Source organism: Myotis myotis, unplaced genomic scaffold (assembly GCF_014108235.1).
Source record: "Myotis myotis isolate mMyoMyo1 unplaced genomic scaffold, mMyoMyo1.p scaffold_m19_p_5, whole genome shotgun sequence".
In the NCBI taxonomy this organism is placed as follows: domain Eukaryota; kingdom Metazoa; phylum Chordata; class Mammalia; order Chiroptera; family Vespertilionidae; genus Myotis; species Myotis myotis.
In genome coordinates, this window is record NW_023416357.1 from 51,004,520 (window position 1) to 51,018,233 (window position 13,714).

The 13,714-nt window shown below is 39.5% G+C and overlaps 1 protein-coding gene across 1 annotated transcript in view; it reads left to right on the plus strand.

The window, feature by feature from the left end:
• Positions 1-13,714, plus strand: part of ADGRV1 (adhesion G protein-coupled receptor V1) — a 459,983-nt gene that overhangs the window by 146,487 nt on the left and 299,782 nt on the right. Inside the window, exons 61-69 of the mRNA XM_036308704.1 lie at positions 333-447; positions 2,558-2,681; positions 4,309-4,447; positions 4,624-4,809; positions 5,073-5,305; positions 6,707-6,855; positions 7,571-7,769; positions 9,608-9,827; positions 12,566-12,805. Of these exons, the coding sequence (XP_036164597.1) occupies positions 333-447; positions 2,558-2,681; positions 4,309-4,447; positions 4,624-4,809; positions 5,073-5,305; positions 6,707-6,855; positions 7,571-7,769; positions 9,608-9,827; positions 12,566-12,805 (1,605 nt within the window). The remainder of the gene's footprint in view (positions 1-332; positions 448-2,557; positions 2,682-4,308; positions 4,448-4,623; positions 4,810-5,072; positions 5,306-6,706; positions 6,856-7,570; positions 7,770-9,607; positions 9,828-12,565; positions 12,806-13,714) is intronic.

A 13,714-nucleotide genomic window follows, 5' to 3' on the forward strand; every position in this document is an offset into this window, starting at 1 on the left:
AGTGGTAAACCTCTGACCTTTGTGTTTTTACATCATGCTGTGACCATATAGCTCTCTTTAAGAGATGGGACTTTTAATCATTGAAAATTTTTAGTAAATTTAGAAGCTGTGCTAATCCCCCCTTTTTTTTCTATTAAGAACTTGAATAGCATTTATGGTCAGAGCTCACTTTTACATAGTAATTCTCTTTAGAAGCAACCCATAATTCTAGGGGAGGAAAATGATTTACTTTAAGAATGCTTATGGATATAAACAGTATCCTGCAAATGGGAACATTCAGACTATGACTTCAGTCAATCTGGAGAATTTATTACTCCTGTCATTTGGTGTAGACTGAGTCCCAGAAGACCATTGTATTGCACACACTTCAAGACACGGTGTTGGAGGACAGGCGTTTCACCATTCAGCTGATATCAGCTGATGAGGCAGAAATATCTCCAGTGAAAGGTAAGAGAAATTCATATTAAAAAAAATTAAGCAGTAGATTCTTAGAAAATTGTAACCAAATAGTCATAGTACTAAAATAGGTTACATTAGGTTTTGTAATCCTTAAAATGTTTGTTAAAACATAAAGATGTCATTTTTCTACCATGTATTATAGCTAATGAATTTTTAAAACTAAAATTATAATACTCAGTGTTAGTAAGGTCATATGTCAAAGATTTCATACAGCTTAACTATGTGATTTTAAAAAATGAAGGTGTTTATTTTAGCAATGTTTATGGAATAAAATATGTAGCTTCCTAAATGATCCATTTAACCAGGTAGGAGACTGATTAAATGTAACAGAATACTATGCAACTATTCAAAAGAATCTATAATAATAAAAGAATAATATGCTAATTAGACCAGACATCCTTCCAGATAAAGCTGGGGCTGTGAGGGAAGCCCGGGTCCCGGGTGCCAGAGGGAAGCCGGTGCCAGTAGCTGGGGGAAGGAAGGCCTACTCTTGCACGAATTTTGTGCATCGGGCCTCTAGTAGGTAAAAAGGCCTTAATTACATTACAAATTAAGAACACTTAATTACATGGATAATTGTTATGTTTATAAAGCATGCTTTATAACATGTTTAATCTAATCCCATTTTTCTCATGTGCATGTCGTAAATATGTAATGATTTACTTGAAATATTAATAGTGGTTTTTGATTACCTGTATTTTCTATATATTTTTGCACTGATCACATATTACTTTTATAATAAAACATTTCTTTAAAACTTATTATGTCCATTCCAGCTCATCTATTCTTATTTTCATCAGGAAGTAATTACATAGATATTTTGACATTTCAGAAACAGGCATCATATTTCTTATTTGCTTATGGTCTATATTAAAGTTTGTTTCTTAGATATGGAGAGAAAGGCTTAATGGTTCTAAATGGTTTCATTGTGGTACAAACAGTAATAACCGTGAAAAACAGCCCAGCAACTTCAAGATGAAAGCTTACTTACATATCCTTTTTTTGCCATCAAAAACTCCATCCTGTACAAGGGTTTGTGGCCAAAAAAACAGAATTCCATGATCAAGGAAATTCTCACAATTGTAGAGCATCACTGTATGTGCCTACGGTAGCTGTATTAGAGTGTATCGGGTTAAATAATTTGTTAATATAAAAAATTCATAGTATATTTCTTACTGTGACATATTTGCACATGACAAACCATTCTTGGTTTCATCAATTCATTGCCAAAGAAAGTGAGAGTACAGTAATCCATTCCTTTGTTTCATGAAATCCCGTATGCTTCTAGAAACCATTTTCTTCAACTTACTGCCCAATTACAATATGAATATCAAATTATTTAATATAGTTTTTATTTCTATATTAGAGGCCCAATGCACGAAATTCACGCAAGGGGCTTGGCCCTCGCATCCCTGGCTGCCTCGGCCCTTGCAGCCCCAGCTTCGTCTGGAAGGTCGTCCAAACGGTCGTTCTGCTGTTCAGCTGTTCAGTCAATTTGCATATTATGCTTTTATTATTATAGATTAGTAGGACTATTTTGGCACATTTTATAAATGCTTATAAGGAAATAATAGCCAGAAAATTAAAAATAAAAGGTAACTTTAAGAATTCTTCCTTTTGCCATATAAATAATAAACATAGCCAGATAGCCAATTGCAGTGAGCTGCAAAGTGGTTACTGTAGAAGTGAATTAATGCAAATGGTAGAAGACTACTTGCTTCCTGTGGGAGTGATAGTGGAATTATTTCCCACTTTCATTAAAATGTGATCTTGGACATGTTATTTGCTCAGTCTCCTCAATGCCTCATTGGTAAAATGAGGATATATTAATATCTAACTTATATGATTATCATGAGGATTAACTCATAAGATTAGTATATGCAAAGCACTTACAACATTGCAGGCATATACTCAGTGAATACTTGTGTTTGCTACATAAGCTGTATGTATAGGGTGTCCCCCAAAATGTGTACACACTTTAACAGCTGATAACTCACTTAATTTTGAAAATTAACTGCATATTAATAAACACTGACTTTATAATCATTCAAAGTGTGTATATTATTTTTGGACACTCTGTATATCATCTTCAATTTAGGTAGCGCATCAATAATCATTCGGGGAGATAAGGGAGCTTCAGGAGAAGTTGGGATCGCACCGTCCTCCAGGCACATCCTCATTGGGGAACCCTCAGCAAAATATAATGGGACTGCTATCATCAGGTAAGGACGTTGTAATCTTTCTTTGCCTGGGATGGGGCTTTGAAGTTTTGTGTAAGTAATTGGCATTTTTATGCCTTAAATACATTGTTCTCAACACATGCATATTCTTCAAGCATTGTTATTTTATGTATTGGTGACGTCCTGTGGAAAGTAGAATACATTTTTAGTGAAAATTGAAGACATATTCTTTTTTTTTTTTTTAATATATTTTATTGATTTTTTACAGAGAGGAAGGGAGAGAGATAGAGAGTTAGAAACATCGACGAGAGAGAAACATCGATCAGCCGCCTCCTGCACATCTCCTACTGGGGATGTGCCCGCAACCCAGGTACATGCCCTTGACCGGAATCGAACCTGGGACCCCTCAGTCTGCAGGCCGACGCTCTATCCACCGAGCCAAACCGGTTTCGGCATGAAGACATATTCTGATTTATGTTGAAGTCAGATCTTGAGGAGGTTTCTGACATTTCTTGGGTGATTTGCACAACTCATTCTGAGGAGAGTGCAGTGAGTTGACATCTGTGCTTTTAGCCCCGTCCGTCACCGGCTATGTAAAGTGAGCATTACGTCATCTCTGTAAGCTTGTGTGTCTCAGCTGCAAAGTTGTTCCTTAGAAAATCATCTGAATCAAGCATTCTAAGTGTTCTACAATTAGGGCCTGTTATATAACTACTAGTCACGATTCATGCAAATTGAAAATAAATTAATTAGAAGGTGGCCAGCGGAGCAGGACTGGGCAAGACGGCCTGGACATGCCCTGGAGCCAACCTCCAGTAGTCCCTCCCTGGCTGGCGGCGCCGGGGCTTGAAGGGCATCTGTGGAGTGAGTGGGGTCCCTCCGGCAGGTGGGGTCCCTCAGTCTGGCCTGTGGGAATCAGGTCGAAACCAGCTCTCTGACATCCCCCAAGGGTCCCGGATTGCGAGTGGGCGGTATTCGGGCGACACACCCTGGAATTGGGCTCCTTTCTCTCTGGTTCCGGGGTGCATCACCCGAGAATCGCAGCTACCAAGTCACCGCAGCTCAGCAGATCCTGTGTTGAGCATCTGTCCCTGGTGGTCAGTGTGCCTCATAGTTACTGGTTGGAGCGTCTGCCCCCTGGTGGTCATTGTGTGTCATAGCTACCGGTCGGACGGTCACTTAGCCTTTTATATGTATAGATGGGATGCTTTAGGTGACTTTATTACAAATCTTTTCATGAGGAGTGGGTCAGCAGCTAACAGCGAAGTAGCTGAATTTGAATGAAAACTCTACCTTTTTGGAAGTTTGTCCATTAGCATTGCATGTGTGAAATATTTCTGTCCTTTAGAGAACTTCGTTTAGGCTATTGACATTTTGTGAAAAATCTGTAAATAACTTTAAAATGTTTTTTTTTTTTTAGATCTTCCACTTCTAGTGTTCAGCTTTTGCTAGTATTCTTGTCAAGTAGATTTACATGCGTTCAGTACTTTGACTCTTACTATCTTGGAAGTATAAGACTTTCTTGTGGTATGTAATTGATAGATAGGGTTACTTAAATGCATAATGTTTCTGAAATAAATGACAATTGTTTATTTTTGAAAGAGAGCAAATATCCAGGAAAAGTTCCTTCAGTAAAAATTGTATTGAATATATGTGTGTGTTGTTGTAGCCTGGTTCGTGGCCCAGCGATCTGGGGGGAGGTCACAGTGTATTGGAGGATTTTCCCTGCATCCATGGGGGAATTTGCTGAAACATCAGGAAAACTGACAATGAGAGAAGGACAGTCTGCAGCAATTATAGTGATCCAGGTATTAATGTTACTGGCTTCTGTTGTGCCCTTTGCTGTGTGTGTGTCTGTGTGTGGTTAGTGGGTGGGTGGTGGGAGATGGTTGATATCCCAGATTTGTTGGTACTTATCTGATAGATATTTTTCTTTAAACATGATAGTTTTTGCTTGCGAATGGCCCTTTCTGTCCTTCTGTAGGCTTTGAATGATGACATTCCTGAGGAAAAGTGTTTCTATGAGTTCCGGCTCACTGGTGTCAGTAAGGGGGGAATACTGAGTGCGGCCAGCAGCACCGCCAATATCACAGTGGTGGCCAGTGACCTTCCCTATGGCCGATTCGCCTTTTCACAGGAGCAGCTTCGAGTGTCAGAGGAAGCACAAAGGGTAGAGTCTGAAATGCTTAAAATTGGAAATACCGGTGTGTTTTTTATCTTGTAGCGATCTTTAAAACGCGTTTCCTTGTTCTTCTGAAGTTTTCACCAACTGATTCATTTCCTCCTGATGTCATTTTGACCTATCATTTCCATACTTTCATAAATCTATTTATAATTTCAACATAATCCTAGTAAATTAGAGTTCATAAAAATTACGTATTGTCTGGGAGGCTCATCATCCAAGTCAAATAAAAGAACCTCTTCTGGCTGCAGGTGAACGTCACAGTCATCCGATCGGGTGGATCGCTCCGTCCCGTGAGGCTCTGGTATGAGACCGTGAGTGGGACCGCGGAGGCAGGCGTGGATTTTGTCCCCGCCCCGGGGGAGCTCCTCTTTGACGCACGGGAGATGGCGAAAAGCGTGCAGGTTGAAATACTTGATGATAGCCTTCCTGAAGGCCCTGAGGAATTTTCTCTAGTAATTACAAAAGTGGAACTCCTCGAAAGGTAAAGTAAAAAAGAAAAGTAGGAAAGTTAAACAAAGCAGGAAGAAAGGAAAAGTAGTGCTAGGTTTTGTAGGGGTTAATACAAAACTGAAATAGTTCTTTCCCTTCTCTTCCAAGGATTTATGTGACATTAGGACTGTGTGTGGTAGGAAATTATAACAAAGACTGTTCACTATGCATTGTTTTAAAATATAACTCCCCCGACCCCGGAAGTTGAAAGTATGTATTTCTGTTGCATGCAGTCGCTCTGGGCAGCCATAGAATTGAACAGGGCATGGGCAGGAGTAATTTGGTGAAGAAATAGAGTAACTGTTCTCTAGGTCGAAGGTCAGCTGGCCTTGGGGAATTTGCTTCCCCCTGTCTCTGTACCCGGGCATGGACTGGAGTGAGAGATTTATTTTTGGAGTCAATGAAAGCTGTCCTGTCTTCTCCATGGGTGAATGAGGTAGATGCTTGCTTTCCCAGTACCAGTTTTAAAGGGGGTAAAAACATGGAGTCAAAGAGGGCCAGTCATTAATGTGCACCGTGTTTCCATTGAAGATCAAGAATGAACCATATGGAGGCCATCTCATTCTCTGATCATTTAATATTTTAATTCCCCTTTTTCTAATTTTGCCTTATATATAAGCTTATTAACCAGCTTTCAACCCTTTGAAATGTAGGTGGGGTAAAAATACCAGGCAGATAGAATTTGGAAATTAAAGGAAGGACTACACTGGTTTAGTGCCATTTTTTAGCTTCAGGGATTAAAATGATATAAAGTCAGAAATTTTCTTTAATGGGAATAACATAAATATATTAAAAAAGGAAATTTCCTTTGCATGAATGACATTAGATAAATAAACTACCATCTATATTAAAGAACAGAGGCATTGATTTGTAATTGTTTTCCATAGGTACTAAAATATTTTCTTGAATCTTGAAGGTTTAGCTTGAAATTTCTTCAGTGGCACACACTCATTATTTCTTTGAAGTAGCTCTCAGCCTGCCACCATGAATGTCCAGCCCAGCTGGCTTCTGTCTGCGTGCACTGCAGTTTGATGCCCATTGCCTTCTGGGTCCATTACTGTAGAATGTGTGCAGCAGTGCGTTCCTAGCCCCACCTTTTTATTTTATGACCACTTCTTCCCAATTTCCTTATAGTTCTGTTATCTCCCCATTGCCTCAGTTTAATAACTTTATATTAGTTCTGGCTTCATGCAGGCAGTGATAATCGTGAGCAGCACAGAAATCTGTTTCAAACAGCATTTCAGGGGGGAGAAAAGAAGTATTTTAGTATCGGGAATTTTAAAAAGTATTAAATTGCTTAATGGGACTAAGTTATAGGAGCTAAGAGGACCATTCAGTTGATGGTAGGAAATTATGTACTCATTTTATTTTATTTTTTTTATGACTTTGCAAGAGGGTATGATTTTACCATCCAAGAAAATGGACTTCAAGTAGATCAGCCTCCTGAAATAGGAAACATCTCCATGGTCACAATCATAATAATGACAAATGATAATGCAGAGGGCATCATTGAATTTGACCCAAGGTATACTGCCTTCGAAGGTAGGTTCAGTAACCTTATTTATAAATTTACCACCACTTTCTGAATTATAGATTTCCTGAGCTCGACATTATCAGTTTGAATTCTCATACGTAAAGTTTCTGGTGTGTGTGTGTGTATGTACATGTACATGTACATGTATGTACATGTATTTCTATATGCCTTTATAGATTTACATATTTACACATTTATTTTAAAATTATATTTTTGAGATACCTTTGGGCAATCTTGAACCTCACTTATGTGTGCCAAAGATGAATGGTTAGGAACAAAACAATTTTAAAAAGTTGTGTTTAACCTTAGAAATATTGAAATATTCATATTTCAGATGCTTTTATGAATACATTTTAAGTTATGCAATGTTTAACTTTCTTTGTGGATTAGAAATCAGTGAATATCCACTTTCTAATAAATTGTCATTTATTTGTATGTGGCACAGAGAGGAGGAATGCCTACATTGATGATTACATAGGTCATTTAATTTCTAACTTAGACTGTTCGCCATAACTTTCAACTTCTGGCAAACTACATTTCTCCAAAAAAAAAATAAGTCATGAGATTTTCACCAATCATTTTTGAAAGTGATAAATGAATTGTGGACACATTGAGTACTTGCACTGTACCATTATGTTTAATGGCCATGCTTAATTTGACTGAATCTTATAAATGTTACTTGCTTTGTCTGACATACCAGTTAATTGCAAATGCCTATTACAGTGGAGGAAGATGTCGGGATGATCATGATTCCAGTGGTGAGGCTGCATGGAGCACACGGCCGCGTGACAGCTGCGTTCACCTCCCAGAGCTCCTCTGCGGTTCCTGGCATCGATTATCTACTGCATGGGGACTCAGTCACATTTCAGCATGGGCAGAGCTTAAGTTTCATCAATGTCTCCATCGCTGATGGCCATGAAAGGTAACAATTTAGTGAAATGAGATAACAGTACTCGCCCCTTATCCTCAGGGGATATATTCCAAGACCCCCGGTGGATGCCTGAAACTGCAGATAGTCTGCAACCCTATATACTATGTTTTTTTCCTATATGTACCTGGGATAAAGTTTAATTTATAAATTAGGCACAGTAAGAGATTAACATATTCGTACCACTCAGGAGTTTTCTCGTGTTTCATGCGCCATCTATTAAGGACCACTCACAAGTGTTCTCGTTTTTCACGCCCATAGAAAAAGGAGCGAATCTAGATACTTATGTAAATTTTGTTTGGCCCCTCTTCATAGAGGAAAATGTTTTACGCAGTACCATACGTTAAAAAAGTACTAGGAACTTTAATTGTTTTTGTAAATAAAAATGTTATAATTATTGAAAAACAACACCTAAAGTGCATTATGATGATTTAAATAACATGCAGTTTGCCCAAAAATGTGCGGTCCCTGGCGTACGTCTTAGAGATTTCTATGCGGTACGCAATGTATTGTTAATAACAATAATAATACTAGAGGCCTGGTGGACGAATCCATGCACAAGTGGGGTCCCTTGGCCTGGCCTGTGGGATTGGGCCGAAACCAACTCTCCGACATCCCCCGAGGAGTCCCGGATTGCGAGAGGGCAAGGCCAGGCCGAAGGACCCCACTGGTGCATGATCAGGGCCAGGGAGGGTTGTGGGAGGTTGGTCAGCTGGGGAGGGACCTCAGGAGGATTCCAGGGCATGTCCGGCCCTTCTCGCTCAGTCCCGATTGGCGGGACCCCAGCAGCAAGCTAACCTACCAGTTGGAGAGTCTGCTCCCTGGTGGTCAGTGTGCATCATAGCAAGCGGTTGAGTGGTCTTAGCATATCATTAGTATATTATGCTTTGATTGGTTGAACGGATGACTGGATAACTGGGCACTTAGCATATTAGGCTTTTATTATATAGGATACTGTAATAAGATATCTTCATTGTACTCTACTTACCCTACTTGCGATGATGTGAGATGATACCGTGCCTACATGATGAGATGATGAGATGAAGGGAGGTGAATAACATAAGCATGTGACAGCATTAGGCTGTGATAAGGTTTACTGTACAAAACACTGTGATACCCAGACGGTCAATCTGATAACTGAGATGACTACTAAGTGGCTGAAGGTGGGACAAAGAGATGATTCATGTCCTAATTCGGATGTAATGGGTCAGGGGGAGATTTCATCATGCTACTTAGAATGGCATGAAATTTAAAACTTATGAATTGTTTAGTTCTGGAATTTTCCATTTAATATTTTTGGACCCCACTTGACTGTATGTAACTAAAACCAGAAAAAGCAAAACCAGAAATGATGGGGGACTACTTATAATATGGGCATACATAAAACATGAATATTGTGTTCCATTCCTTACCTATGATTTGCACTGATAATAGAATTTTAGACTACGCATGTGACCATTGAAAAACACGTGATAAAATTTAGGGCAGGGGGAGGGATGCACTGGAGCAGGGAAAAGAAATTGGGAGACCGTTGTAATTGTATGTTACTTTTTTCAAATACAGGAATAATAATTTTTATTAATTTAGATTTGAAAAGTCTAATCAGAATGTAGATGCATTCAGCAAATAAAAAGAGGAAAAGATCTATTAACCAGCCCAGGTTATATAATATTGAAGTGAATCATTTATGCCTTTAGCTGATCACCCTCCTCTTCCTACTTGGAGTGTGACTACTGTGCCTTGAATGACCAATTAAGAAAATGACCAGTTATTTGGATTTTAGAAGCATTTTCATGTACTTAGATTCACAGATTTGCTTTCTTCCTATGCAGTGAATTTGCGGAGCCTGTTGAAATTCTGCTCATTGGAGCTACTGGTGGAGCGGTCCTTGGACGCCACCTAGTGAGCAGAATCACAATCACCAAGAGTGACTCTCCCTTCGGTGTTGTAAGATTTCTTAATCAAAGCAGAATTTCTCTTTCTAATCCCAATTCTACAATGACTTTACCCTTGGTGCTGGAGCGGACTGGAGGACTCTCAGGAGAGATTCAGGTAGAGTTATTATTCTCATGGTTTTAAAAATAATTTAAAACATATATTTTATTGATTTTTTACAGAGCGGAGGGGAGAGGGATAGAGAGTTAGAAACATCGATGAGAGAGAAACGTCGATCAGCTGCCTCCTGCACACCTCCTACTGGGGATGTGCCCGCAACCAAGGTACATGCCCTTGACCAGAATCGAACCTGGGACCCTTCAGTCTATAGGCCGATGCTCTATTCACTGAGCCAAACCGGTTCAGGCTTAAAAATAATTTTTGATAATTAAGTTTGGTGTTGGATTTTCTTTTTCCTCAAATATATTCATTTATTTATTCACAATCAAGAATATTTATTAATCACCTAGTAGGTGTAAAGCAGTTTCTAAGTCCTATGAAGCGCATAAAAATGTATGACAGCTGACCTCAGGGAATTCTTGAGAGCAAGTAAGAAATTAAAGGATGGATTCTGGTAGATGCATTCATTCAACAAGTATCTGTGGAGAGCTTTCAGGGTGCCAGACCCTGTTGTGGGCACTGAGAACATGCTGGTGAACAAGACCTTGTCTCTGTTCTCATATGACTTTTTTTTAATATATATATATTCTATTGATTTTTTACAGAGAGGAAGGGAGAGGGATAGAGAGTTAGAAACATCGACGAGAGAGAAACATCGATCATCTGCCTCCTGCACACTTCCTACTGGGGATGTGCCTGCAACGAAGGTACATGCCCTTGACCGGAATTGAACCTGGGACCTTTCAGTCCGCAGGCCGACGCTCTATCCATTGAGCCAAACTGGTTAGGGCGTGTTCTCATATAACTTTTAGAATAATTAGCAAATAAATAAAAGAAAGATGATCAGATGATACTAAGTCAGAGGTCCTCAAACTTTTTAAACAGGGGGCCAGTTCACTGTCCCTCAGACATTCCACACATGCGCACTGCGGGCCCAGGATGAGTCGGCTGCTAAGCAGGACAGGCAGCGGCGGCAAAAACACCCGGCGGGCCGGATAAATGTTTTCGGCGGGCCCCATGTGGCCCGCGGGCCGTAGTTTGAGGACACCTGGACTAAGTGCTTTACAGCAATGTGAAATAGATTCACAACTGCAGATGACCTGCTAGCTACTCTAGATGGGATGGTGAGGATGTGCTTTTTAAACCGAAGGCTGAAGGATGAGAAACGGGTGGTTATGTCATTGTTGGAGGGATGAGTGTTCGAGGAGAGGGAAAGCCAGTGCAGATCTACAAGGCTGGCATGTTGAGATCTGAAGAGGCCCATGTTTGGGGACCTGGAGATGCTGGGTCACAGCACAGGGTAGCTCAGCAGGCTCAGTAGGTGTTTGACCACAGGGAACCCCCTAAAGCAAGTTAAAGATTTTATGCCAAGTGCAAATAGGTTGCCACTAGAAAGTTTTAAGGAAGGCACTAATATCAATGTCATTGGGTTGTCATTTTAAACAGCTCACATAGGACAGTTGTGAAGCAAATGGACTGTCAAGAAGCTGAATTGGAAACAGAATGGGCAGTTAGTAGGCGATTGTCCTGTACTGTCCAGGGCAGAACTGTCAGCTCAGACAAGGGCGGAGGTGGAGATAGCCGGAAGTGAATAGACATTGAGTATGTTTTGGAAGAACACCTCATTGGACTAGTGGAGGCTGAGGAAAAGAAAGAATTGAGGGTCGCTGCTGGAATGTTAGTTTTAGCAACCAGTTATATTATAGTGCTGCTTACTGAAATACAGATGCTTGGGGGAGAATCAAGAGTTCTATTTTGGCCTGTCCATTTGAGATACCTACAAGACATCCCAATAGAGGGGTCAAATAGGGAGGGGCATGAGCAAGTGTGGGTTGGGGTTAGGGCTGCAGACAGGGACGGTGTTGACACAAATGCAGACATTTGAAACTCTGGGGCTTAAGGGGTGTAGAACGAGATGTGAAGGAAACAGACCTGAGCCCCAGGCTGCCCGCCTCTGGGGGTCTGAGGAAGGAGAGCCAGCAAAGATTGAGAAGTAAAGGCAGAGGAACACTAGGATAGCCTGTATTGTGTGAGCATCGTGTAAGTCAAGAGAGACAGGACACACTATTTTAAGAAAAAGGAAAGGATCAGTTGTGTGCAATGCTGATGAGAGATAAAAGAAGCAAACAGAAGTGCCCAGTTTTCTTTATGAATATTGAGAAGCATAAAATTTTAAATTATAGAAACTTTTAAAAATGCCTTTATTATAACATAGAAACTTTCTTTGTTTCTTATAACAAGTTAGGAAAGTTTCTGTTCATTTTATACTGGGAATTTATTTAAGTAGATTTAGAAGAGGTTGCATACCCATCAGACTTTTCACATGGTTTCATTATTCAAATAGGTTTTGATTGACATAACCTGTGCACATAGCAAGATAGTGTTGTATTCATATATTTATTTTTTTTATATTTCTCTAGTATATATTTTAAAAGTATGTACTTCTATATTTTTGTTATCCTGTGATGATGAAAACTGGCCAGGTATTCAGATTTCTTTTTTTTGGTTAGACATTGTTATTCATGAAAACTGATATTCTATAATTATGCAGTTTACATTTGCAGATATCATTGTTTAAAAACCTGAGAGATAATAATAGGAATTTGCTGGAGATATTCTAGAATAATATTCATATATATGTGTATTTTTTCCTAGTACTATATATCCTGCAAAGTAATTCTTGGTTTAAAACTGATCATTTCTATTTAAAACTCACATACACACATGCCCTACAGGTGAACTGGGAGATAGTAGGACCCAATTCTCAGGATGCCTTACCACTACAGAACAGAGACTTCGCAGACCCAGTGAGCGGGGTCTTCTATTTTGGAGAGGGAGAAGGTGGTGTGAGAACCATAATTCTGACCGTTCATCCTCACGAAGAAATTGAAGTCGAAGAGACTTTCGTTATTAAGCTTACACTTGCGAAGGGACAAGCTAAGTTAGACTCCAGAGCTAATGCTGTTACGTTAACAGTAAGTCTGATTTTTTTTATTTTCCCACAGAATTTTTAGTGGCGTTATCAGAAAATGCATTTACATTTGTTGAAACTCGGTAGGCTTATGATGAATTGAAACTTATAAAACCATAATTCCTATGGTTGTTAAGTTAGTTTCTTATATAGCCTGATTAATGGTATTAGTTCTAAGAAGGGTTTAATGCAGTGAAACATACTTATTTTATATTCTCTAAGAAAATTTGGTGAATATTTGCCACATTTAGGGAGGAGGTATTTGTGATGTCATCCTTAATATTGATTCTCTTTGCCATCAAAATACATAAACATTATTAACCAGTTTCAAGTCAGACTGTGCGAAGGTAGAATAGTACTTGTTCAACTAGCACAATGATGTGTTGGATTAGATTCACATTCAGCGTATTTGATATGGACCAACCAGTCCATCAGGGCAGAAAGTGTTTGGACAAACACAGCTAGATGTTGCCATGAAGGTATTTTGTAGATGTGATTAATATTTATAATTAGTTTACTTTAAGTAAAGGAGGCTATCCTTGATAATGTGTGTGGGCCTCAACCAATCAGCTGAAGGCTTTGAGCGCTAATACTGAGATTTCAGGAGAAGATATCTGCCTCAAGAAATCCTGTGTGAGTTTCCAGCCTGCCCCATAGAATTCAAACTCAAGACCACACCGTCAACTCATGCCTGGGTTTTCTGCCTGCTAGACTGCCCGCTTGCCATTTCTTTTTCTGCCAAAGTAAACTGGGGAAAGAGATGGTTTATTCTGCAATACTCTGCTTTAGAATCCTTTCTGGTAGTGTGAAATAGCCCTCTGCCAAGACTGTCAACCTCTTTATCCCCCAAAATTTCAACATAAGAACACCCAGAGCTTGGGGAACTTGTTGGTTTCCTCAATCAATCTCTCCT